Genomic DNA, 27,094 nt, shown 5'->3' on the forward strand with positions numbered 1-27,094 from the left:
TTTCTGTACTACAAATCAGATGTGAAGACAGTAAACATTTTTAAATAGCTCCCCAAAAGCCTCAGCCAATATCAGCATCTCTAAGGGAACCAATGAAACATCACTGTTAATCATCATGTCTGTCCTCTTCTTTTCCTGTATTATGTTTTAGGGTTTTCTGCCTAATCAATTTTTCTCCTCCTCAAGCAGGAGACACCTTTGTCCTAACAGGGTTTCTAAGTAGGTCTTAAGCAAAGAGCTATTTTAAGAACAGCATTAATAGCAACTTTCTGATATTTTTCTTTGGACATTTTTGTGCATTTTGCCACTTTCTGAGGAACACAATGCTCATCATCTTGTTCTAAATGTCACCATCTGACCTTGTTAAGAAGGTCTTTCAATTCCTCCTGTGTTTTCACAATTTTTTTCCAGTGCTCAATCTGCTCATCCTTCACATGCTTCTCCTGCAATCTGGAAAAGGTGAGAAGTGAGAGTCAGCTCAACATAAAATCCTTGTGTTGATGTCATGAAGATTTTTTGCCTTTTCTTTTATACCCATGTTATACCTTTTTGCAACTTCTGTATTCTTAGTGCTTTTGCCTACATTCTTGGACTTGTCTGTCAAGCTAAGAGACTAAACATTTTAGAAGCTTCGTAGCCAGGGATCAGTGTGTCCCAGACCCCACGGTCCTCTCCAGAACACATTCTGTAAACCAAGATAGAACCATCCAGGGGAAGGTTCCTTGGGGAGGGGGGCTCACTTGAGCCTCTCATTGGGGAATCTTTGATAGATCTGCTAATTAGTAAAACCTATAATGTTATACCCGATCTTTTGGGGCACTCTCAGTGGGGTGCATTTCGATGCATATGACCTGGACGTGTGCACCTAAGGATCCTTAAAATAAATACCAAGGTAAAATCCCTTTTCCCCTTCTAACTGTGCATGACTCTTGATTTTAAGACCAGGAAAAGGCATCAGTGTTAATGAGAAAACTTATTATCACAATCTAGTTAATGGAATGCAGTAAAATCACATCATGGGATATTTTAGTAAATTCTTGTATGGCAATTAGAAAATGAATGCAAGTTTCTGTACATAAGGGATATGTGACCAGATAAAATATGAGTCTGAAGTTACCTGCTGCTATTAAAGGCCATTACAATTGCCATTAGCTTTCAAGTAGCGTTAGTGCGCTATATGCACACCAATCGCACTGAGTCACTGTAGCAATGATTTCCAGGAAACTTTCAAGAAGAGAGGTTTGCTACTTTTAACTATCTGTGAGATCAAGCAGCTGTTTTAAGAGAGTAAGCAGCTGCTTACCTATAGGAACACCACAATTGTTTCAGGTATCTTTTGGAAATTCATCCACAAAATGGGAAGGTCTGCCAAAAAGAGAGAAGTCACTTACTGTATGACAACCTCCAGAGCCTGACCTAGGGAGACAGGCTTATTATTGAGAACATTAAAATCCAGCTGATGACTGAGATAGGATGTGGCTTCCAGCAAACGATTAAATTCTTGCTCCACCATTTCATCTTTCTCTTTGGGAACCTAGGAGACAAAAGAACAAACATTGTTCTTAACCTATTCATAAATAATACAGTTGCTGAGAATAGCCCTTGCAAAAAAAATTTTAATACCTTTAGCTCTCTCAAATGGTCAGACGCCAAGGTCTGTACAACACAATGTCACACTTTGCCAGGATGGGCACAAGAAGAGCTGTCAAACCACGATCACAGACTCCTCTTGCAAGAGAAAACCAAACTGCTTTATGGGCTCATAAGATTTCCGTACCGAAAAGGAAGGTGTGTTCATCAAAGCTAGAGAAGCTTGCCAAAAGCCTCTGACAGAAGGATGCTCTACACAATCACAAGGCTTTAGAAGGCTTGGCATAGTTCAGCGAAGTAGACAGGCAGTAATTTATCTTCTGGAATGATCACTGTGACTAAGAACTAACAATCCAGCTTTTCTAGGATGAAGGCAGAAACACTGCAGGACATGTACGGAATGGTAGTATTTTACTGTACTGATGATACTCAGTTAAATAGTGATTATCATCTCACTAAATAATTAAATAGTGAGTGCTGCCAGTATGAAAATACCTGCTACATGATGAGAGCTCAAGTGCTGGAATGAGCAAACCTTACATCTGTTAAGCCACGCATGGGTTAAACAAAGAAGAGAGAGAAACACTGATGCGTGTAAGGGAAAAAATCATCATGAGGAAAAGAAAAAACTATTTGCTTCAGAAAGACAGGGAAAGCTCTTGGATGGCTACTAAACAGAACGAAAATAACTTGAGAGGTGTTGTTAACAGTGCTAAGCCTATCCCTATGACTTGATCAGATGGCTCTTTTCCAATTATTATTCGACCCTAACTCAAAGGATACCCCGTGTTAAGTGGCAAGTATCTCATCGTCTAATTACAACTCCTCTTTGACTTTGCAGCTGGCCACTCATTCTTGTGCCAGTGGTTACCTTCAAACTCTGTAGGTCTTTCTTCTCTGGCATTTTCCCAGACTGAAACACTGAAGTTCACAATTAACAGCTGTATTTCATCTCTGGGTACATACCATAAGTGTTATAAGCCAACTTGTCTACCAGCCTGTACTAAGATGTTGATTCTCCCACTATTTTTGCAGTGAAATGTCTTAGAAGCCCTGTACTGTTCTGCAGGCAGCATCTCACTGGAGACTTAAGGCACCATGAAATCAATCTCCCTATTTCTGATGCATCTCTGACAGAATTTTAAGAATGAAGGTAACTCCCCCACCCCCTGGCAGCCAAAGACTAGTGACTCACCAACTCTGCAATCCATGCAAGGTTCTCCTATTTTCTTAATTATTCGTTCAATTCTCTTATCATTCAAAGTTATGAGGTCTCAAAAATGAATGATCTCTTTTTTGACACAACTATATTGTGTATTAAGTCCACCACTTATTTCTCAAAATCATGTGGTTTTAAAACATTATTAAAGTTTTGCAATACTGTAAGTTCAGAGGTTGGAATATTGTATGCAACAGCACTATAAAAGACACAGATTATAAGATGACTGGAGTACATATCTAAAGATTATGAGGGTATTTCAAGCTATCCCTACACTTATCTTCAGTCTTGTCCAATCTACAATTTCAAGATATAGATGCATGTTTACATTTCTGCTCATTTGTGAAAAATTGAGTATCTGCCCCAATGCAATCATATTGATCACTCTGATTTAATACTGCTCCCCTTCAAGATTAAAGCTGAAACTTCCTCTTCAGCCAGATCTGTACTTAAGACGCCGCTCCTCTCTGGTAGTTGCTGCCAGTCAATATTTGATAACAATTATGTAACTCCATAGCTATGTAACAATATAACTTGAACCTGTTGTGTCCAAAAACATGTGGGTGTGATTCTAGGTAGAACACGTATTTCACAATTATGAGACTATTTTCCTATGTGTACCAGCAGAAACCTTCAACAAGGCTACTGAGCATAGCAGAGGCATAAGGGAAGCTTCAAATGGCAGTTCCTAAATGTAAACTCTTTTGTCGCATACCCATGATACACCCACTGCTGACTTAACTTTGGCATTCTAGTACCACATCTGAACACCAGGACCTACTTTAACAGCATGGGTCCACACTACTGTGACCTTTTGGTTTTTTTAATTATGAAAACAGAAGAGCTGGAAATTAAAAGGCCTGATCCAAATGACTTTGTTTCTAGTACACTTTCATACAGTCTATCCATGGCTAAGTGATTCTGCCTCTGAAGAGAAGACCCTGGTGATGGACAGAGTGATGCTGCAGCTTCTGGCTTAAGTCAAAGCCCTGTCTGTGTGGGCCATGATCTGGTATACGTCCCCAGTAGTGGTCTCTGTGGGAAACAGGACTTGCTACTACTAAGCACTGCCTTAAGACTAAACAGAGATGCTCCACAGAGTCCACACAGGGTAGGCTCCACAGAATGATTAGATTTCAAAGTTCTTCTCTAGATGAAGGAAGTGTAGGATAGCTCCCCTGACTAAAATTAGATCTCCTGTTTCAAGAAACCAATGGCAATCACTTTTATCATTTAAGCAGTGTCTTCCAAGCTCCAGTGTAAGCATCTATGATTGCACCACAATCCATCTGTGGTAAGTGAAGTAGCACTGCCCAAGCATGCAGAGGTGGCATTAGGCAAACCAGAAGTCAGCCAAGGCTGAAACTGAGACGCTGCACGTGAAAGGCTGAGAAATGGCCCTCTCTCCATGTGCAGTGGTGGCTGAAGACCAAGGATAAGGCAGCCTACAGACTGCTGCTGAACCTAATGGTAATGGATAGAGAAAAGGTTAAAGCACAAAATTCATTTTTGCCCCAGTCTTTATGGGCAACATTTGCTCTCAGGCCTCCCCAATCTCTTCTCCTCAGTATATTCTCAACAAGTTGGGGGAATGTGCTAACAAAAACCTGATAAAATTCAAAGGCTAAACTTTGAAACTGCAATGGAATAGCCCCATGCATCAGGACAGACTGAGGACTGACTCCTGGGTATCAGGATGAAAAGGATCTAAGGATTCTGGTGGAAAAGAAATTGAAGATGGTATTACAAATGCACGCTTCCCTGCAATGTGAAGTTAGAATGAAGAAAAGGAAGAGAAATAACATTTTTATATTCACATTGCACAACTCTTCAAAGCTGGTATCTGTGTCTCATGCAGAAGCTTTGGCAGATGTACAGGCAGCAGAGCTTCCCAAAAACTACTCAGAACTTCTAAATTTTTGAAGGAAACCAACTCAACACAAATGAAGGATCTGAAATTTGCAATCATTAACTGTCTGTCCTAGATGCAGGGAATTTGATTCCATCTTCACTTCTTCATTGAGAAGGCTTTCTTTATTAGGTAACACCATGGCAAAGACTACAATAATAACCACAGCTGTCGTAATTGAATGTACTGAACTGCTCATTCTGAGTTCATCATACAGTTGTGAGTAGCAAGAAGAGATTTATACCCTCACTGCAAAGCTCAACAATGAGGACGGACACTCAGCACAGAACTTGTACTTTGCCCTTCAGTAAAATGCAGAGTGGAGCAAAAGACAGACTGGCAGTAACAGTTAACTAAGGAAAAGACACTTGTGTAGATGTGAAAAGTTGTCAAGATAGCAGCCAAGATATGAAGGACATCCAATTGTCACTTGCTCCTAGACTTCTAGATGCATTCCCTGCTTCAGGTGTCTGAATTATTACCTCGTGTATATTCTTTTCCAAGGGATCTTTGATACTTCCTAGCATGGCTGGGAAATTTGTTAATTTAAAAGCTACAACTTGCCTCCTGTCAAGGACCATGAATTTTGTCAAAACAAAGTGGGAAGGTTTTGAGGAGCTCCCAGATGGGAGAGGAGAAACATAGCAGTGCAGAGGCTAACACATTACATGCAGGACTGGCTTCACAACATGGGAGCAGACTGTCTACTGTAGAATTGTCTACAATGCCTTGGTAATTTTTCCTGAGTTTATTACAGCATCCTATTGACTCATGCGCTAAGAGGAGCTGCAGCTGCCAGGTTACAAACAAGTTTGAGCCAAGGATCACTATTCCAGGCCTCTAGCAAGAAGCCCAGTATCCTCACCTATCTTCTTTCAAAAGTTACTCTTTGTACCACCGTTTAAGATCGATCAGGTAGGACTTTTAGTCAATACATGTGTGAGATTCAGTGTTAAACTAGGATCTATCACTTCTATCTCTAATAGCACTCGACACTAGAGCAGAGAGAAACAAAGCCAATTAGGTTTGTGAATTGCAGCTCTAGATTATTATTGCGGAGCTGTTGTATGCATTCAACCAGTTAGCATTGGTTAGTCAATCCTTTAAAAAACAGCAGCAAAGTACAGCAGCCAGAATGATTTGTTTTGGGGAAAAGGAGTACCAGCAAGAACAGAAGCTAGAGTGCCAGCACAGCAGATAATTGTTTCAAAGAGCAAGACAGATGACCGTCTAAGGAAAAGCAGTAATGACTTTGGGAAAAACAAACAGGAACTTGGTTTCCACAAACCTCTGAAATGCAGAGGTAAAAACTCACATGGAAAGAGCAGGTTTTAGAGGAATATGTGCAGGTATGCTACAATATTACTAAAATGCCTAAAAAGGGACAGACACTTTCCTTCTTCCCTCTCTCTGAAAGCCATCTCATGCTAGACCAATAGGCTGGCAACAAACATACTTGAGATATCACTTCTTTTTTAGAAGGATCATGGAAACAGTATCAGACTTACAGCTTGTCCATTCGCTTCATAAAGTGGACATTTTTGTTTGATCTTTGCCAATTCCATATTAACTTGTTTGCTGACCACAGCCATGGGATTTCCTCCTGGAAAAGATTTTATATAGTTAACAGAGACTCCTGTAAAATTTGTCTGCAATTAAACAAAAAAACTCCACATTTAAAGCAATTTCAGAGACTAAAACACCAACTTCAGTGAATGCATTCCAGTGACCTAGTGTAACACTGCCAAAGGTCTGCACCTCACAGTGATTCCTGCAATGAGGACATGGAAAAAAAAATCTGCCCATCAAAACTTCAAGGACAGGACGATTATAGGGTGATTATACAAGCAGAGCCCTAGAGTGGCAGCAATCTTACTATGATTGAGAGTTTATAGCTGTAAACACATCTGCAAGCAGAGTGTTTAAAAAGTCATGGAAAGCTCTCAAAGCTGCACAGTAACAGGAGCTATAGTCCAAGCATAGTGACATGGAAATGAAACCAAAATAATTCAGTTCCTAAAAACTTAGTGGAACTCCAACAAGTGACACTAGTGAATACAAGTTGTGAAGATGAACCCCAGACACCAACTGTACCTGGAAGCTGTGTAACTAAAATTAGAAAACAATTGAGGAGACTCCATGTAGAACAACAAGAAAGGCAGAAAGCACCAACTTTAAGCATCCCAAATCCCTAAATATCAAACTGAGGACAGCACAGGAAAGGAAAAGAACAGACACAAGTGGGAAATGGTATAGAGCAAAGGCAATACAGGCTTACTCCACAAAATTAACTTTGGGAAAAGTTTTTCAGGACTAGCTTCCCAATGTTCTCTGATTCTGCAACTCAAGCAAATGCAGTGTGTTTGTTCAAAATAGAGGGGGAAGTTCAGCCACCTTCCTGTCTTTAGAGAGGTGACTGAAAAAGCAGAACAGAGTTTTGAAGTAGGTCTAAATAAGTTCATGTTTCTAGTTCAACAACCTACTAAAAATTATAGTTCACGGTTTAGTATTAAAACCAGAAAAGATCCCATTACTTCAGTCTTTTGCCTTCTCAAACCCACAAGATCAACTCCTTCAGTATCCTTCCCTCTTCTCTTCCAGATTCATAAATACGAAAGATGCCTTTCAAACCATCTCCATCCCTACACAAATCTTTCTTTCTTTCTTCACAGCATATGCTGCCTCATTCAAGACAAAGGGTAGATTGTTTTGGAAAGGAAACACCTATCACGAACAAGTGATCATTCATGGCTGAGGTTTGAGACCATCTTAGGAACCTGAATGTCCACAAATCCATGAGACCTGATGAGACTCATCTGCAGGTCCTGAGGGAGCTGGCAGTGGGCACACTGGGGAAAAGGGATGCCATCCAGAGGGACCTGGACAGGCTGGAGAGGTGGCCGATGCAAACCTCATGAAGTTCAACAAAGCAAAGTACAAGGTCCTGCACCTGGGTTGCAGCAATCTCACTCACACCTATAGATTGGGTGGAGAAGTGATTGAGCAGCCCTACAGAGAAAAACTTGGGGGTGGTGGTTGATGAAAAACTCACCATGAGCTGGCACTGAGTGCTCCCAGCCCAGAAACCAATGGGCTGCATCAGAAGGGGCATGGCCAGCAGGTCAAAGGAGGGAGCTCTCCCCCTCTACTCTGGTCCCGTGGGACCCCACCCAGAGTGCTGCACACAGTTCTGGCATCTCCAACATAAAAAGGAAATGGAACTGTTGGAGCAAGTCCAGAGGAGGCCAAAAAGTTGATAAGAGGAGTGGAACACTTTCCCCTACAAAGACAGGCTGAGAAAGCTGGGACTGTTCTGCCTGGAGAAGAGAAGGTTATGTGGAGACCTCAAAGCAACTTTCCAGTATCTGAAGGGGTCCTACAGGGAAGCCAGAGAGGGACTCCTTGTCAGAAACAGTATTGATAGGACAAGGAGTCCCTTCCAACCCTTAAGATTCTATGATTCTATAATTAAACATAAAAATATGATAGTCTTTCACTAGTCATTGTTCTTCCATGACTCTGCAAATTCAGTTGTCTGGAACCAGTTTCTGTATGCAATTTAATAAGACTAATCACGAGACAGACACAAAATTAAGGCAGCCAGTAAAAAAAGGGATTTATTATAGGTTTTACAATATTTCATCATTTCACTACATTGCTGAAGGATATTCCACACTCAACACCTGCCCATCTTCTTAGCAGAGTAACCACGTCAGTAACTGATGCCATCCCATGAAACAGTAATAAATAGGAAGAAATTTGGCTTGTTTGCCATTATTTTTACAACTATTTTTGAAATCACTTGGAGAAAGTACTTTTGAGATTTAAACTCTGAAGAAGGTCCTTCTCTTTAGAATGGCTCTTTCTTTAGAATGGCATTTCCCCTCCTCCCTTGTTTTCCCCTGTAAATTGAAAGAACACATTCTGTCTCTTTAGGGTCTCTCCCATCATATAGCTTTGCTATTTATGAAAACTACTAACTGCCAAAAAGGTTGAATGAGAACACACACTTTTTAAGAGTTAAAAATACCCAATTGTTTTGGCCATGAAAGGAAATTGCATTAAGGTTTCACAGTTAGAGCATTATGCCCCTCAATTTTCCTCCCCGGTCCTTTTGATTTTGAAAAACTCACCAAGTCCTGTTACCACCATTGCTCCTAGATCTGCAACGTAGTTCCCTTTGCGAAAGGTAGCAACTCTTCCTCCTACTCGGTCCTTTTAAAAGCACAAAATATTAACCTCCAGTTACATTCAGTAAGACATCTCACTGAAATATAATCACTGAAACTTCTACAAAACACGGTGCAAGTATTCTCTTAAATGAAGGTTCAATAAACCGAACATACACTTTGCCAAAAACCTCTGCAAATGAACTCAATCACACTTAATTTGCCTAAGTTAAGGAATAAAATGTTTAAGTTGCATTTTAAAAAGGAGAAGAAAAAAGGAAAGAAATAGAAAAAAAGATGCCTAATCTGATTTGGGCAGATTAAAGTATTTCTACAGTAGGATCCACTGTGATTCCGAAGCCAATCCCTTCATTGTCCATGGACAAATTTAATTATGTATTAGATTTCCTCCTCCCCCTGAGGCCTAAAGATTTTTAGCTTTTTATATATTTTTCATATATTTTAACTTTAGTTATAACTTCAAGTACTTTTCCTGCCCTCTCCCACAGTTTAACAAACTCTTAATAATACATTCTTGAAATTCTGTTTAGTCTTCCCTTTAGTCTAGCAAGAACACTTTGTTTTGCACCATATATCACAGACACAATAAAGTGCAGGGCTAAAAGATCAGGAGGAAGGGCTTCAACAGGGCAGAGCCCGGGGGAAAATTACCTAACCAACTACTCTTCTAGATTTGCTAGGTATACTAATTTGCTAGGTATACTAATCAACTAACCTTATAAAATTGTGGAAATACTGTACCATGTGTGCATATTGTGCACCTTGAAGGCCTTTCAGTTAAAGATTTGATTTTATGTTATCATTTTAACACTCTTTGGAAAAGTTTTGTGTTTTATTCCAGGCAACACCTCTGCCTCCTACCACTAAAGCCAACAGCTATATAGGAAATAATTCAGCTGTGCTATCAAGAAGATAACCATGAATCAGCAGTCCATTTTAGAAGCACAAAAAAAACTTTTCATTATTGTCAGAGATTACTAAAGATGACAATTACTTCCCTACCACTGCAAACTTCATAAAAAAAAAAAAAGTCACCTTTCCCTATTCTCATCCAATTAGCAGGACAGTATCAGAGAAAAATACTGGTTACAATTAGGCAAAGATCCCAGCCAGCGATCAATTCACATAAAAATGCAAAGTTTGATTTTTAATAATTAGGCCAGCAGTTCAGAAGCATGTAAACTAATAGTCTGAAAGCTACAGAAAATCAGTGGAAACAAAGAAACAACTATCACCTGAATTACACAATAATGCAAAAAAACACCAAGCAGCCTTAAAACCAAAAAAATACAGCCTACTCAAGAGAAGCCTAGAGAATAATTGCTGAAAAATATTGTGCATTATTTTAAAATAGCCTCTTGCCAGCTCTACATACTAGTTATAATCATGATGCACAGAACAAAAGCCAGGTTACAGCTAATTAATTCCAGCTTCAAAAATACCCTAACCAACCCCAAAACCCAACCAAGCAAACAATAAGAAAACCCAATATATTCAGGTGAGCAAGAGTCTCCTAAACCATTAGACTGTTGCACTGCTGCAGTGGTGTGGAACCTGGGAAACAGCAGCAAGAGCAGTAGCAAAATTAAGAGCCTGAAACGCTATTCTAACAAAAAAATTAAAGCAGATTATCTTAAACTGTGCTAGAAAAGTGTCAGAAGCAAACATACAAACAAAACAAAGCCAGGAAGTAAAACATAAGATAAGGTCCAATTGGTCAATGAATTTAAAATAATATGTATCAAGCTATTCTCAACTGAGTAGATTATATGAAAAAAACTTCAATTAAAAAAAAAAGGAGAGATTCCGCTTTGGGTTGAATATGAAGAATACCTTATTCCTGAACAAACAAGCAGCTAGTTCACATACCACAAAATGTAGCACTAATTTTGAAGTCTCTGTTCAGCACACAGTAATAAAGAATTAATCCAGGCTTAAAATCCCACCTGATGTTGTGCGGCAGCTCCAAGCCATGATTATATTTAACAAGCAAGTTCTCAAAAAATGGACTTGCATTCTGCTTTCTGGTGAAACCAATTTCTAACCATGAAAGAAGGTCATTCTAAGCAGTTCCTGGTGTAAGTACACAACACTAGCCCCTGACTATCCAGCCCACCCCTGAGAAAGCATCAGCCAGCTCCCAGCAAGAACAGATCCACTCAGTTCCTTGTGAGACAGGTTCAGTATCAGCAATCCATCCTGACTGCCGGGAACACCACAAACGCTTACCCACCCTGAGCATGCTGCTGGGACACAGCCCTGTTCTAGTACTGAATAGGGTTACTGGTTAAGGTGCCGTATAGAAGTAAAATAGCACATAAATTCTTACTCTGGCTTCCAGAACTGTGACATCCATTCCAAAACTCTGCAACTGGCGAGCTGCTGCCAACCCAGAGACTCCAGAACCAATAATGATCACCTTTCCTGTCTTCTTGGCTAAGGAAAGAGGAAAATCACCTACAGTGGTCCTTTATATGTGCAGTACTAAATTGCAGTCACGTTAAAGTTGGGTTTAAGAGATACCAAGAACAAAAAGCAGCTTCCTTTTCGTGAGTAGTTCTGACAGAACAAACTCTTTAACAAAAAGAAAACTGAAGTAATTCTGAAAGTAACGCTTGATAATTTTTCTTAATAAGACACGTACAAGGAAAATACACTAGCAGTACATCTGGAACAAGGAAGAAAACAGGAGAAAAAATGCTTCCAGACAACTGTCTGAAGAAGAAAGCCATTTATATTAATTACTGTGGACAAAGTATCATAGTTTTATTTTTTTCATCCCAGCAGACTAAAATGTAGAAAGGGTAGAGAAGTTCACTTGCAAAACTCAAGAAACACATAAGCATGTAACAGATCTAAGAACAATATTGTGTTTCTGACTTTTGTTATCAAATGAGGAACCAAGATAACTCATTAAAAAGCGACAGTCTACATTTAGAATTATCTACAGAAGATTTGCCAACGTTTTTCCTCTCAAAGCGATTTATGTAAATACATGGCTTCTCTATGCCAAAATAAAACACATTAACATCAATAGCCAGATAGCTTTCCAGCCTTCTTCCATTTTCTTAGCACTGCAATTCTAAAAAAGAGCACTCAAAAGCTGTCCTAAGAAATCACGGAACAGTAAAACAAAACTTCAATTAGAAACAATGTCCAAGTTCCTTACTTGGAAGGGGCTTCACTCTTTTGTAGATCCCAAAGTTGATCAGCCCATGACGCTCCAGGTAGCTGTGAACCCTATGAACGAGCACTGTGTCACCTGAAAGAATGTGTAAAGTTTCAAAATTATTCTGCATGCTCAGCAGCATATATGTACTGAGGACATATTCACAGCAGCAATCCAGTCAAGTCCCACTAAACACATCCCTTCCTACAGCTCTGCAGCCCTCCTCATCTTCCTGAGGATGCCTGAGGCTAATTTTCTGAAAAACACCCATGCTGTACTGCAGTTTTGAATCCTGCCTGAAAAGCTGTACAGGACATTACATGCTTATTAATCTAGTGCAGAAGAACACCTTTCCTGAAACTGACTGCAAAATCCCAAGATTGTGACACAGAACTGTGATGTGATTTGCCAGCATTATGCCAATTCTTACTGTAGCACTGAATTCTCATTTTTCTTTTTAAAAGCACAATAATTCACTATTTTGCAATCCCTGACAGTGTATTTGCATTCATTTCACCACTATTTTCATCTTCAACTTTTTTTTTTATGGCTCCCTTCCACCTTTTTCCAGGTTATTAGGATCTTGTTTGAGAAGTGTGGAATGGTCTCCATTTGCAAGCAGTAACTCCTCACTCTTTTACTGCCTTCTTGCATCACATCCAGTTGAAGTCTTATGCAACTTCTTAATGCCTCCCAAAAAACATATGATTAATAATGTTTCACAGCTAAAAACCACCAAGAAGCTGTAGCAAACCTTAAAAGCTGCACATGAATTAACCCTACTGTAACAATCCATCTTTTCAGCTGCTTTTATGAATCCTGCTAGTGGTATCTCTTTACCAGACAAATGAACTCTAACAAATCTGAACCATAAATATAATGCAACACCCCAGTCTGTACACGACCACTCATGGAGCTCCACTAACAAAGGACTCATCTGAAGCAGCTTCTCCCCAATCAAGAGTGAAGGAAAAAAGCAATGATACATACAGTACAGTTTTGGCAATGAAAACCTTGACTTACTATTATAAGGTGCTTCTAATTGTTGGATAGTTGCTTCAAACGTCAGCTGAATCTTTGGGTTATCCAACCAGAGCTGCAGCTGTATTTAAACAAACAATACAACACATCATATTAAGCAATACAAAAGAGGTGTTTTCCAGGTGTGTGTTTGCTACCAAATACTGTCAGGAGATGAAATCCCCTAATTAATTAAACTTTGGCAGGACTACCCTAGCCACACTGAACGTTGCCTTCTGGTGTTCCTTAAGGTGTAATACAATCTGTTTGAAATTCTCACACCATTTCAAATAAGTGGAAATGCACCAAGGTAGCACAAAGATGCATGAATCTGGCAACATCAGCCAGCATCGTCTTTTTGTCATCATATTTCATGTTTCCATAAAAGCTACAGCAGTATTTTGTCATGTTACAAGGGTTATTATCTCCAACATTTAATGATCCAATCCATCTTCACCAATATAAGACACTACCATGGACTACACTGGCCACATATACACAAAAAAGCATATTTACAGGACAGTTACAGTTCAAAAATCAAGCAGGAAGAACTGTCTGTGATATGTTAGTAGGCCAATTCATACTAGAAAAGAACTGTTTTACCAACAGAAGTCCTACTTTGTAGCACAGAGGCAGGAGTTAATAAATAATTTTACTGTTCCATGCCTAGATCTAGGTCATACATAGCATCTCCACACCATTTTACATTCCATAATTAGACATCTATTTGGGTATCTGTCTAGAGTTGCACTACTGAGCTTCACAGTTCCTCACAGATAGCAAATTAAAGGGGAAATCCTACAACTATAATGAATAGGAATGATTAACAAAAAAATTCCTTATAATTTGGGAGGCTATTTGAGGAAAAATGGCTAATTAAGAGGCTGCACACTGCAGTTTGCAGTTCTGCTGAGCACTGGGTTGATATCAGCTGTTCCATAGTCTCTGCTATCCTCGCTGGAAGAGATCCTCTCACAAGCCTTCCTCAAACAGGATTCCTGCTCAGGAACTTGGAGAAGTTCCTCTGTAGTGAATAAGGCCCACAGACCAGCAGTGCTGCTTTTCCCTGCAAATATCTCTCTCCAGTAATTTCTTAGTTCCAGTGGAAGGCTTTTCTGCTTCTAACACATTTGTAAAAGGATTACTCACTATTCATTTTGTGCAAATTGTTTTCCAAACTTTTTGGCATGATCTGGCCTGTTTTTACACATCTCATGACTTCCCAAAAGTTGGAACTTGAGTCAAGAGGAAAATTTTACAGGAGTAGCAGAAGTCACGCTCTTAGCATTAAGATAAATTTTTAATAACTTCTTTTAAGTTATTAAGCACTGGGTGTTACCATGGTCAATACCCTGCAATGTTTTGTGATCATCTTTAGTCTGAGAAGAGATGGAGTGGTACCTAAGGTGTTTTGTCCCTTAACTATGGTAACACAGCAATTTTCAAAATATTTCTTGCTTTCCTACTGTTAATTTTTCTAACATGACTTCAGTATTCCAAAATACTCTTTTCAAAATACAGGAGAAAGTCTTGATCCCTGAATATTGTAAATACACTAGAGATTCTTTATGCTGCTCACAGCACTGCTTTGATCGAGAACTGGATAGCACATTTCTTAACAACTTAAGAGCATGACAGGATGCCAGAAATGAAACCTCATTTTCTCAAAAACAAAAATTCCACCAATTGCTAGACATGGTAACTGCCAAAAAGTCTCAGCAAGGTATACAAATTCCCTACCCTTTTTTCACCAATACTTTTACAACAAACTTACAGTGCGGTTCCTGATGTACAAAAACACCTTCTGAGTCTGCTGTGGCCCACTGATTATATCAGGGAAGCAGGCAGCTTCTTGAGATGTCATACGGTCATGTGGAAGTCTACTCTGGAAAGCTGCACCCTCCACACCTACAATAAAAAGACAAGTAGTCTACAGGCACTGCAAAGGAACACTACCCTTCCTAGCAAGTTCATTCAGCCATGAGACGATATGGTGGCCAATTTCATGTGATGCTTTTATTTAGTCCTTTTATTTACTTCTGCAAGACATACAGGTTTCCAAGTCAACAGTTCTTTGAATTACAGGTATCATCTAGAGATAATGAAAAAGCTACACTACAGGGGAGATAAACAAAAACCCCCAAAAAACAAAGCCTGAAAAATAAGTGGGGCAGGGGCACATATCAATATATTATATATAACATATATATATATACACACACACACACACACATATATAGTGTCAATAAAACGTAAGTATTTTAGATGTTGTCCTTAATTTGTGGGGTTTCCAGTTTATAACAGAATCGGAAAAACGTTTCAGAACCTGTTCAAAGCCATAATATCTGTAATATATAAGCACAGCGTCTACCATCCCCTCTCACCTGCTTCTCAAAGTTTAATTTGCATAGACCTTCTCCAGCTAGAGGAACCCACCTTAAACTCTCATTTTGCATATTTGATATATTTACAGCAGGCAGTGCAATGAAATACAATCACACTTATGCATTTCTTGTGCTCCCTTCCCAAGTGCTGCCTCCAAACAACAGATTTCTTACTTTTCTTTTTAAATGCTCCATATGTAAAAGACTGATGCTGAACCCATACAGGAGAGGTTTTCTCTATGGAAAGCCTTCATTCATACAGGAACTTGCATTTCTACCAATTCACACACTGGCAGTGATGTAACTACATTTCTGTACCCTGCTTTCCTCAGTCTCTGTACTATAGATAAAGTGACAAACTAAGACACAGCTGCATCAAGTGCTACAGTACAAGTAGAGTGCAGAAAGCAAATCCTGCAGGCATAGTGAGCAAAACAAAGTACTGAGATGTGAAATACAGCAAGAACAATATAAATCTCCCATGTCCTACAAGTGACTTCAAACAGGACAGAGGACAAGGCATTCAATCTAGAAAGATAGAAGCCAATACATCCCATGGGCAAAAAACCCCACAAGTAACACAGTGAGATTAAGATCATTTGCTGAAACTGGAATTGTTCAAAAGATTACAATAAATAGCAAAGTAAATATAAGCTTGCAGTGTGTTACACTAACCAAGACAACCGTTTAAGAGTTTGAAGTTCATGTACAGCAGTACATGTCACTGTACCAGACAGAGGAATTCCCTGCTTTTAATTCTGGTGCCACCACACACCCCTTTAACTTCCAAGCATTTTTACTTCCCAAAGGTGCTGAAAAAAATCTAGGAAGGAAATGGTTGTGAAACTAACAAAAAAAAACCCAAACCAAAACAAAACCCTCCAAATCAAACCAACCAAAAAAACCCCACACAAAACCCCCAATCAACCAAAAAACCCAGAACGACAAAAGAAGAAAACCTAACCTCAAACAAACAACAAAAAAACAACCAACCAAAAAAAACCCACAACCAAAATTCATTCACAAGTAAGGATCAAAATATCTGTGATGACTCAAGGTAAAGAAAACTGTCTGTAATCATTTACACAATTTTTACAACATGAATAAATCAGTAACAGAAGCTACAGAGCATTGCAAGCAAAATAAAATTAACCATAGGAGAAGTTGACACACCCACAATGTTTCCTGCACTAATAATTCAGTTGTGGAATAGAAACCCACAGCTCTACTACAACTTTAGTTTCTCCAGCAATAACCATCCCCCAAGCCTTCTGCTGTCCCTCCATCTAACACTGGCCCAAGTGTGCCAACATCTGTGTAGGAATGCATATGCTCAGCTAGGAATTCTGTAAAACTGGCCATGGAAATCAAACCAGTTACCAGTTCTCTGATACTTTACTAATGCTTACGATCTTAATTAAGGTTCTAGATCCTCAAGTGCTAGCAAAAAGCTCAGCAGCACAATTTTCAGAGAATAGCCAGATAAAGACCTGAAACGCTGAACCTGACTCCCTCTTACAGGTTTGTGCTAAAAGAATTGTGCTCCTCCAGGTACCTGCTAAAAAGCCATGTAGTCATCAAATACCAGCAAACTCTCAGATGTGTGGATTTAAGGCAACTCAGCAGTTTATCGAAAAGCTTTGGGATTTATTTCTTCAAACTGAGCAGCCAGAGGACATGGTGCTGCTAACGGTTTTGGAAAGAACTCCCAAGGTGGGTTGAGTTGTGGGGGCTTTTAAGGCCATATATCTTTTGTGGCAATACCCAAACTTTAAAACTAGAATGACAGAATAGCTCCAGATGAGCACAGGTATTCAGGAGGAAAGAAAAAAGCTAATAAAACAACCCACAAGAGCATCCAATACAAGAATTTAGAAAAAGCATAGTTATTAATAGCAAAGATACCATTTTTATTTGACCAACCACTGGAAGATCTTATAAGAACTAGATGTCCTTGCACTTCTGCAACAACACAGCTCAAATGCAAATGGATTTGGATTTCAGGCTGACTAAATCCCATTTCACACCCTTACTGCTTGTATTTCATGAAAGCCACAGATTACAGGGATTATCAGTTCAAAACTACATGGTTCTCCTTGGGGCAGGCAACTGAAGGAATGGTTCTGCCTAGACTGGATTATCAGCTCCTCTTCACACACATTTGTGCACACACACTTGCCCATTTCCTGACATTCACCATTAGCAACTAATTGGCTGAAGTTTTGATTATATCCTTCCCCACAGAAGAAATCCTGAGGGATGCTGCTCATTTAAAGACTTACTAAAACATCTGCAGATGAACACACTGAAAGGTTTCTGGCTGTTGAACTGGACAGTTGTTAGAGAATACTGTCAGCATATAATACAAAATGCAAAATATGCAGAATTTCCAATCAGCCAATGCCTGCCTAAAAATGAAATAGGCAATGCATCCTTAAGCCCATCAACCATGATAGACAGCAGTTCCATGCAAGTGGTAACATCCAAAACAGTATTCAGCTCCCTTACTTACAACAGCAAAGGATGCGCTCTTAGATGAGTATCTTGAAGTTTTATTTGCTTCAAAAAGAGCAACTTGGAGGTACAGAATAGGTTCTGGAGCCTTTGACTCTTTTGTTGAAAACCCTAATCCTGAAGTGAGAGCAAAAGCAGCAGAGTTGGAGGAAGATTTTAAGTAGTACTCCAAGTACTTAAGAGTAAAGACATCAATCCTGTGAACGAAGCAGTGAGTACTGCCAGCAGCAGTACCAAGGCCAAATGGCGAATGCAATTCACAATCCAGTCCACTGAGCAACAGACTGTGAATCTGCCCAGCAGACAATCTCCTGGGCTAAGTGCTGGCACACAGGTCAAACACAAAGCTTTTCAAAAGACAGAAATGAGCAAAAAGGTACTCCATGCTATGTTTCTTCAGCAGATTATAAAAAAGGGTATACTGTTCTAAAGCCCAGGGCTCAGTGTGTCAATCTAGGTGATACAAACTGGCTAGGTAAGAAACAGCTTTTTGTAAATTTAGACTCCTCTGAACATGGAGAGGAGTGGAGGGATGAGAGATCGGCCTGAGGCATTTCAACACAGATTAGCTAGTGCCCTTTTCCGCAGTTGTTACAGACCTCAACTGAAATCTGAATAACCCACACTTTTTAAACAGGTGGGTACACAACTCCTGCATCTCTTGCTAAATTCGGGACAACCACACCCATGCGCACTTGCAAGCATCAATCCCTAACTTGGCGGCTCTTGCTACTCAGTGGCAAGCATCAAACGCCACCCTCACCTGATGCTTGGCCGTCTCCATACCCTCCAGAACTGTCGTCTTGAAGTCCTCCTGCTTGCCCTGTGGAAGGAAAGAGGAGAACTCAGGGACCTTACTCCATAAGTTAAACCATACTGGACATAAAGGCCGGGCAGTTGGCGTTTTAGATATTAAATTTCACCAACTAACTAAACCCATTTGCTGAGAATCCCATCTTCTGGAACCTAGGTTCAGGGCACCAAAAAAATACGTTCTAAAGTGTTATCCATGTTACTGGAACGCTTTACATCAGATTTTATGGGAAATAAAGAAGTACACCATATGTAGCATTCCTGGTGGCTAAATACTTATGATCTGGTGGATGGATACCATCAGATTCTATGGATCTCAAACCCTAAGAATTTGATAACCTTGCCTTTGGTGCTCCCAAGTCTCCCCATATCCCAAGGGGACAGTTTAAAGCATTTTGAAAAGCCTCTCATGTTCAAAATAGGAGCGCCTTTTTTTTTTTTTTTTGCCATAAACCCTTCCTTTAAGCTTGATGCTAGAACATTTCTTGAAAGGCTCAGACCACTTACTTTGGCTTCAGTACCCTTGATGCGCCATCAGTGTTCTAACACACTTAAGATTGCCTTTGAAGCCAAATACACGTCATATCATTGATCAGCGATGTGATCAATACCCAGCACTGAAAGACATCAGTCTTTCAACATTCCCAGTGATGGAAATACGAGGAAAGGCTAAGTATTCATCCAAAAGTTCTGAAGAAGTCTCAGAATTACCTTAGCCTGCATGTAAGTCCTAAACAGGACTGCAATACAAGCAGCAACAGAGCACATTGAGAAGAGAGATGAGTACAGCTGCAGTGTCTGCGGAAACAATGCCATTACACACCTCACACACTGCTCACTTCACAGGAGACACTAGCTCTGAGTTGAGCTCATGAGCAATATTCTTCCACAATCAGAGGTTTGCCTGAAGTCCTGTCACCTGCAGAGCTCAGGAAGCCATGGCACACTTCAGAGATGGCCCAGTGCTGTTCAGCTGGCTCCTGCTGTACCAAGGCTCCTTCAAACCGCACACTTCAACAGTCAGCAAGTCCAAACCAACATGCACTGAAACACACTGCAATAGTCACTGGAATGGAACAGCCACTTCCTAGAACACAACTGTTCAGGTGTAATCTCCAAACAGGTAAGAGCAAGGTCTAACCTGAGGCTAAACACACAATTGTTAATACTCTTTAGAGTCTGGGTGGACAGTTTTGCCAGACTGTAATTTAAGGCTCTTAGGGGATACACTAACTGAGAAGAATTTCATCTGAACTACAGATTTAACCCCTAAAGCAAGACATAGAAAGTTAAACAAATGTTTCCATACTATGCTAAATTGGATTAATCTAGAATGTCAAAACACTAAACATCTACAGATAAAACAAAATAGGAACTGAAACAAGACAGACATTTTCACTCAGTACAGCAGAGGAGCAATAGTTAGTACTTGTACAAAATCAGTCTGCCAGCAGAGAAGTGAAAAACTCACAGAGAGACTGTGACAAATAATTGTATTTTGACAGCCCTCACAAGACCCAAATTATGATTCTGTGAATAAACACATCTGAAGCAGCAAGATAAAATTCTTTAATTGATCTACATTGCAAGTACCTTATATTGCTGGGATCGTTTCAAGACCTGCTTCCATTCTGGGAGAGACTAACACCACTGAAACATAAATATTTACACTCAAGCATAGGCCATTAATTTGCAATAAAAGTTTCACCAGTGTCTTCCTCAAGTTAAGAAATTAAGAAGATTCTGACATCAGTCTGTGGTATTCATAATCCCTGAATTAACACTGACAATGAGCAGAGGGGGAAAAATTGCTCTCAGATTACTTACAGAAAGAAATCTGTATCTTCCTCTTCTCATCACTATTACTGATTGCTTGGACACAATTCTAAATGCTGCTCAGTCTGAGCAGAGAAGTGTGTAAACAAGGCCTGCTAGTGAAGATTGCCTCTCCTTCCCTGAAAGGAAGGTTCTAGTTTTAAAGGAACTAGCAGCAAGCAAACCGCTGATCCATGTTAACATCAAACTATTGCAGCTCAACAGAACATGTGCGAGGTGCAGAATCTGCTCAAAGTCTTAACACAACAGAACAACAGACCATGAGCTGAAGAGCAATCAGGAAGAAGGTCCACAAAGGAATCTACTTCATATAATTATCCACTGTCTCAGAATTAAGAATAGCAGTGCACAAGTATCACAGAGTACTGAACTTATTTAGGAAAACAGACAAGTCAGATAAAATAAAGAGACAAAGCACCACTCGGTTTGACTATTCCCTTTATGTTAATCTTGATCATATTCAGTTCATTGGAAAACTGCACCTAAAAATATAGGATTACCATGAAGTAAGAATACTGACAATACTAAAAGCCCAGGAGCTAGTAAAGAAAATCTTCTGTAGTTCTAAACATGAAAATCTAATTTGGTGAGGAAAAACAAAACAAAGATCCTTAGAGGAAAAAAAACCACAAAAGAAGCAAGCTCTTTGATTCCAAAAGGGATACTGGCAAACAAGAACACAAATGTCATCACTCAGCACCGAAAGGGAGTTTGGAAGCTTTTTGCTATTAGACAGTATTCCTCAACTAAAAAGAGAAGAGATACTCTAAGGAAATTATCTTAACCATTAAATACTGTCACACCTTTTAAAGCTGCTCTGCAATAGCATGCAGTATATCTTGTAAATCCAGACTGTAATAGCCAAAACACTTGGAATTCCCCACAGCTGAACACATTAATGGAACCTACTCAGAGAAGACCACCATTTTGCTGTCACCTGAAGTGTGACACTTAATAATCCCCTTCACTGTAAGCTTTCTGTGGGGACAGGCTAATGAAATACCAGACACTGGCACCAGGACATTTTTAAGTTGCACAATCAGGCTTTTCAATTTAAAAGCTGTAATGCGGCAGCTTTATGCCTCTACTGCAGTACCTCAATTTTTACAGGCTTAAAACACAGAAAGGAATTTTTTAAGGTCTGCAATGAGAATAAATCAACAGAAATACACAAGCTAACTAAAATTTTCCTAGATTTTCAGTATGCAATCCTACTCTAGTATTACTGTCCAATTTAGTAATTCTTATTGAACACTTCAATTTTTCCTTCAAAGTGACAGAGAGAGAAAAAACCTCAATTATAAACACTACTTTTATATACAGCAGACTCCATGCCGCCTCCTCCTAAAGGGTAGCTGAATTAGAAGTTTCAATGCACTTTTAACAGCCAGCATAAGATGACCTGATGTTCTTGATGCCTATATTAATAAAGACAAAAATAGAGAGATCCACAAACATATATAGTCTCAGAAACCTTTCAAATTACAGCAAGATTAGCTATGGAATAACAACTTGAAATTTGTCTTCTTTCTACTTTACTGCTTCACGCATATCACAGAATTTCTAGGAATAGAGAAATTATACGATGACCCAAAATCTACTCATTTCTAGGCAGCTAGATACAGCCTGTTTGAAAATTGATTGTATTTAGATTGCTAAAAGATAGTGCTCGCAAAATAACTCTTTAACAGGCTGTTGCGTGTATAGAATAGCATGACTCATCACTGCTGATGTTCCATGTTTCCTCCTTCATGGGATAAAACCTGTTCCACTGTACTTCACTGATTATGCCTCCAGCTGATTTCAATAATCATTCTTAGAGGCACAAAATGGAATCTGAGAGAAATAAAAAATGCATTAATATTAGGTCTCAAGGATTAAACACAATGTGTAAGCTAAATTAAATAGTAAGCTTAAAATATCTGCTTAATTACACCTATTAAAATTCCATTTTTGCTACATCAGCTACAACTGGGGTGGCAGGATTTTTATCACTGCAAGTATTTCAGTCAAGCATATGAGCTATAGTATTCCTCTATCAAGGCAGGAGCCAACAGCTGTGACAAGGAGAGGTTACAATGGCAAATCCTAAGAGATAAAACACACCCATAGCTTTTAATACCTTTTCTGCAACTGAAGGTAGGTATCCCCAAGTTAACATCAGTGCTATGCCTACATTCTCAAACCTGCCAGCCAGAAATAAAACTAAGATAACTGAAGACTAAGTGACTCACATAAGTGATGAACCTGCAAAGATTCAACTACTAGATTTCAGCTCGTCTAAAACCAACTAGTAGACACGTTATCTCATTAAATCTCTTGACTCCGAACTTTGCAAAAGCATGACCTTCTATACAGCTGAGTGATACCCCACCAACAGATCTCACTAATGGTGGTAATTGTAAACACAATGGAGGTAAAGAATAGGGTACTGCTACTACTACATATTTCAAAAGCTGCCTCCTGAACAAGACTAACCAAAAAACTTCTCAATGTAAAGTGAAGCTCTGTCAAAGGTAATAAGGAAAGCACTAAAATTTAAGCAAACCATATCCAACCAGAATTTAAGATTAGAGTCATAGTTTAAAGCCACAGGAATCACAGTAGATTAATCTGTTCTTCTGCATAACAAACCCCCCATAAACCCAACCTCTTCTTTCTCCAAGGAATAAGTGAATGTTCGTACACAAGCAGGTGTGGCAGCAGAGAGCCAGAGAGGCTATTCTGGTCAATAAGCTTCCAAAGACAAGTCAATAAGGATCATGAGAATATAGCACAAGAGGTTTGGCTTCATTTGGAATTAGATTAATGCATATTCCTATCTTTACCGGGCTGTTCTGTGTTTCCCCCCCACCTTCCACACACAGGGCCACCAAATAAAACACTGTGGAACAATTATTCAAAATCAGATTGAAACCAGACATGGGATTCATGATGCCACACCCGGCCCTACCTAATTTCTGTTAACAAACCAGGTAAATAGTGTCAGAGGAGAAGGTCTCTCTTCACTCACCAGACGGTTCCTCTGGCTCACTTTCATTCTCTTCTTCTGCAGGAGCCGGTGGAGGTGGTGGGGGTAGTTTTTTCTCTTTCTCAGCTTTAGCATTTCTCTCTTCTTCAGAGTAATACTCATCTTCTGACAGGTTTGCAAGACTCTCATCCATCTCTCTATACTCCACCTGTAAAAAGCACAACAGAACATAAACACACTGAAAATGTCTGTAAGTCATGCTACTAACATTAATGTTGCAAGTAACAAAATTGCTTACAGTTTAAAGAAAAGGCTTGAGTTACCTTATGCTGAGTCTTACCACAGATACCATGTTATAAAATGCAACAAAGCTTAACAAGTTCCAAATGCTTTTGCCTCAACCTAAAAAAAAAAAAAATCTTCAGCACCCTATAGTAGGAACTTTCTACTCACATCAAGCCCAGTTTATGTGTATTTGTTATATTATCATTTAACCTCTCCGGTTTTCTTCCCTTCCTTCCCTGCCAAACTCAGGGATAACCAGCAGCCTGTATGTCCACTCCATATGTTCAAACTTGAATTTCATCAGCTAAGCACAGATAACCAGAAGTATACACAAGATTTCCTGTGGAAATCCCACCTGTGTCCTGTATGGTCTCCTGCTTACTGGGAATCTTGTGCTGGTACAGAGGCTCACGGCTGCTTCCTCTCCAGAATGGTCAACACAAGAAACATCCCTTTCCCTCATCCTCCCCCAATCTTTATTGCCATATATGTTTTGTTCTGTTCTCCAGTAAAAATAAATAAAATTACCAGCCAAACCCACACCCGACTCCAATTTAAAGGAACATGGAAACCCCAAGAACTAGCCTGGAAGGGCTGCATCTCATACTGCTTAGCCAATCAAGCTTTAATCCAAAGTAAGAAAGCTTTGTACACTGGTGTTGAATTTCCCCACTGATTGGAAAGGAAAAAAGCACTTCTCAATATGCAGCCATGGGAAAAATAAAAAGAAAGCAGCTAGTGACCCTCCCACATCCGACAGGTCAGCTTCCCCCAGGAAATGACAAAAACAGCTCTGGATTTCTCACCAAAAGAACAAAAAATCTTTCACAGTCGAAGTTCAGTCACTAAGAAGGGGCAATAATGGGCACAATTCAAAGTAGCTTTGGGAAGCCTGCGTACAGGAAACCCTGGATTCTTCAAGACATTAACATACTCCATGATCTGCTATCTTTTAAATATTTACATTCCACAATGTCCAGCATATTCAGTTTTTCACACTGTTGCACCTCCAGGACCTTCTGTGAACTCCCACTCTGAAGCAAGTTAACAGTGACCACTCAGCACATCCATAGATTACCACAGGTATTTGAAGCCACACACACACTACTTCTGTCCAAAGGCCCTCTGAAGTCTCCCATTCCCTTTGAGCTGCCACAATTTTCAAAGAACAATCAAGTCCAATAAAAAACCCTAAGCTTTTCCCTAGATTTATTTTCAACCTAGATACCCTCCCAAACTAAGTTCACACCACACAAATTCATGGGAAGGTCTCATGCTGGCCTGAATGCTCAAGGGGACAGATGGTGCACAAGAGACGAATGCCGTTTGCAGATAGATACTGTCAGTGCAAAGAAACATCACCAACACACAATCCACATAGAGCACTAATTCCTACTTGTTAACAGGCCACTATAAAGCAGGAATGCTGCCTCTGAAGATTACAGAATGGTCTGGACTAGAAGGGACATTCAAACCCATCTCACTCCACCCACCCTGCTATGGGCAGGGACACCTTTCACTAGACCAGGTTGCTCCAAGCCCTGTCCAACGTGTCCATGAACACTTCCAGGGATGAGGCAGTCACAGCTTCTCTGAGCAACATGTCCAAGGGCCTCAACACCCTCATTGTAAAAAATGCCTTATGTCCAGTCTGCATCTACCTTATTTTGATTTACAAGATGCACCACTGACCTACCCAACAGGTCCTGCGTGCGAAGGACCAGTCCAGTTATCACATCATACAACAGCTCTGAAGAGCCACATTCAATGCTACAAGACAGAACAGTTCCAAAAAGTAATTTTAGCTTCCATGTCAAACACCCCAACCCCGGGCACAGCCAAGGTCTTCAATATCTTCTGAAACAAGATTCCAAGAAAAAGTTTCACGTAAAAAGGGTAATATTCTCATATATTCAGAACAACAGATAAAAATTACATACTACAGACCCAAACTGTTGGAGACCCTTTACAGCCTTCATATTTCATTGCTAAATCTCACCCTTACACAGCCTTGACTTAGCTCTCCAGTGCCAATGGAGGGAAGGTGAGGAACGCTGGACTGGGTGTGGCCATCACCTTCACAGTCGTGCAAAACCCGCATCATCCCATGTACATGAGCCTCGAGAGGCTGCATCCTTATATCATAGTAACAGACGAATTTGCTGATAAAATGTAAGCTCATGAGCGCTCCAATACACTGCCATGGATTTGGAGTGTTTTTACTGCTCGGTAACGGGTCAGGAACCGCGAAATTCCTGAACAGCTGCAAACACCTCTCCTTTATGACAGGACACGAGTCCTCCCCAGAGCCCGCGAAGGTGAGCTAGGACAACAGGGAATCTTGATCTTAACCTTAAGACAATGTGGCTTCCTGGGCGCCCGCGTGTTCGTCCTTTGCACTCACGACACCGCAGCCCCCGCTCCCAGGCATACTCCCCGCCCCCTTCGGCACGGCCCGATCCCATGCTGAGCCCCAAGCCCCGGCAGGGCCGGGGCCCGGGACGCCCTGAGGAAGAGCTGGCCCGAACAGGGCCGGGGCCTGCCGATTCGAGCACGTCGCGCACGAGGCGCCAGCGGGGCCCGCAACCAGACCGTCCCACACCTACTTTGGCTCGCTTGCGGCGGCTGGTCCTGCGGCCCTCGGGGGTCTCGGCGATGCCGGTGGTTTCGGCGCCGGGCGCAGGGGTGGCCCCGGCAGCCGACGGCTCGGACACACCGCCCGGAGGCGAGGCCCGCGGCGGCTCCTTCTTGCGGGGCGTGCGCTCCGAAGCCCCGCCGCTATCCGAAGAGGAGCCCAGGGCCCCGGCGGCGGCGGGCGGAGGCACCGGCGCCTCTGGCCCAGCCTCGCCGCCCGCCGCCGCCTCCGCGCCCTTCTTGCCGCCCGCCAGCATCGCCCCGGCCGCACAAAGGAACCGCCCGGGGGGCTGCGGCCCCAGCTCTGACGTCACATCCGTGCCGCCGCGCGCGCGCACCGAGGCGCTCGTGCCGGCTCTGCCGGGCAGCCCCGGAGGCAGCAGGGGGCGCTGCACGGCGGCGGGCGGGTCCTGAGCGCGCAGCGCCGCCTGGAGCTCGTGGATCGTCCTTGTGCCCGCGCCCGACCCGCGGAGCCGCCACCGGTTCCGACCCCGCGGCCCTCGCTCGCCTCCATCGGACCCTGAGCGAGCACATGCCTCGCACATCGCTCGCGGCCATCA

At 41.0% G+C, this 27,094-nt stretch overlaps 1 protein-coding gene across 3 annotated transcripts in view; it reads right to left on the minus strand.

Moving 5' to 3' along the window:
• KDM1A (lysine demethylase 1A) overlaps positions 1-27,094 on the minus strand; it is a 44,740-nt gene extending 17,646 nt beyond the window's left edge. For 2 of the 3 annotated variants that reach the window (XR_004244319.1, XM_032132711.1), the window contains exons 1-11: positions 26,507-27,094; positions 23,658-23,823; positions 18,759-18,818; positions 14,872-15,005; positions 13,101-13,179; positions 12,078-12,170; positions 11,238-11,344; positions 8,852-8,933; positions 6,227-6,321; positions 1,392-1,534; positions 360-450 (exon numbers count right to left, since the gene is read on the minus strand). Coding sequence is in view for 2 of the 3 variants with exons in the window: in XM_032132711.1 (XP_031988602.1) it covers positions 360-450; positions 1,392-1,534; positions 6,227-6,321; positions 8,852-8,933; positions 11,238-11,344; positions 12,078-12,170; positions 13,101-13,179; positions 14,872-15,005; positions 18,759-18,818; positions 23,658-23,823; positions 26,507-27,079 (1,623 nt within the window). In the remaining variant the exon portion in view is untranslated. The remainder of the gene's footprint in view (positions 1-359; positions 451-1,391; positions 1,535-6,226; positions 6,322-8,851; positions 8,934-11,237; positions 11,345-12,077; positions 12,171-13,100; positions 13,180-14,871; positions 15,006-18,758; positions 18,819-23,657; positions 23,824-26,506) is intronic. The other variant, XM_032132712.1, reaches the window with a different exon arrangement.

The sequence above is a fragment of the Corvus moneduloides genome, chromosome 23 (genome assembly GCF_009650955.1).
Source record: "Corvus moneduloides isolate bCorMon1 chromosome 23, bCorMon1.pri, whole genome shotgun sequence".
NCBI lineage: Eukaryota > Metazoa > Chordata > Aves > Passeriformes > Corvidae > Corvus > Corvus moneduloides.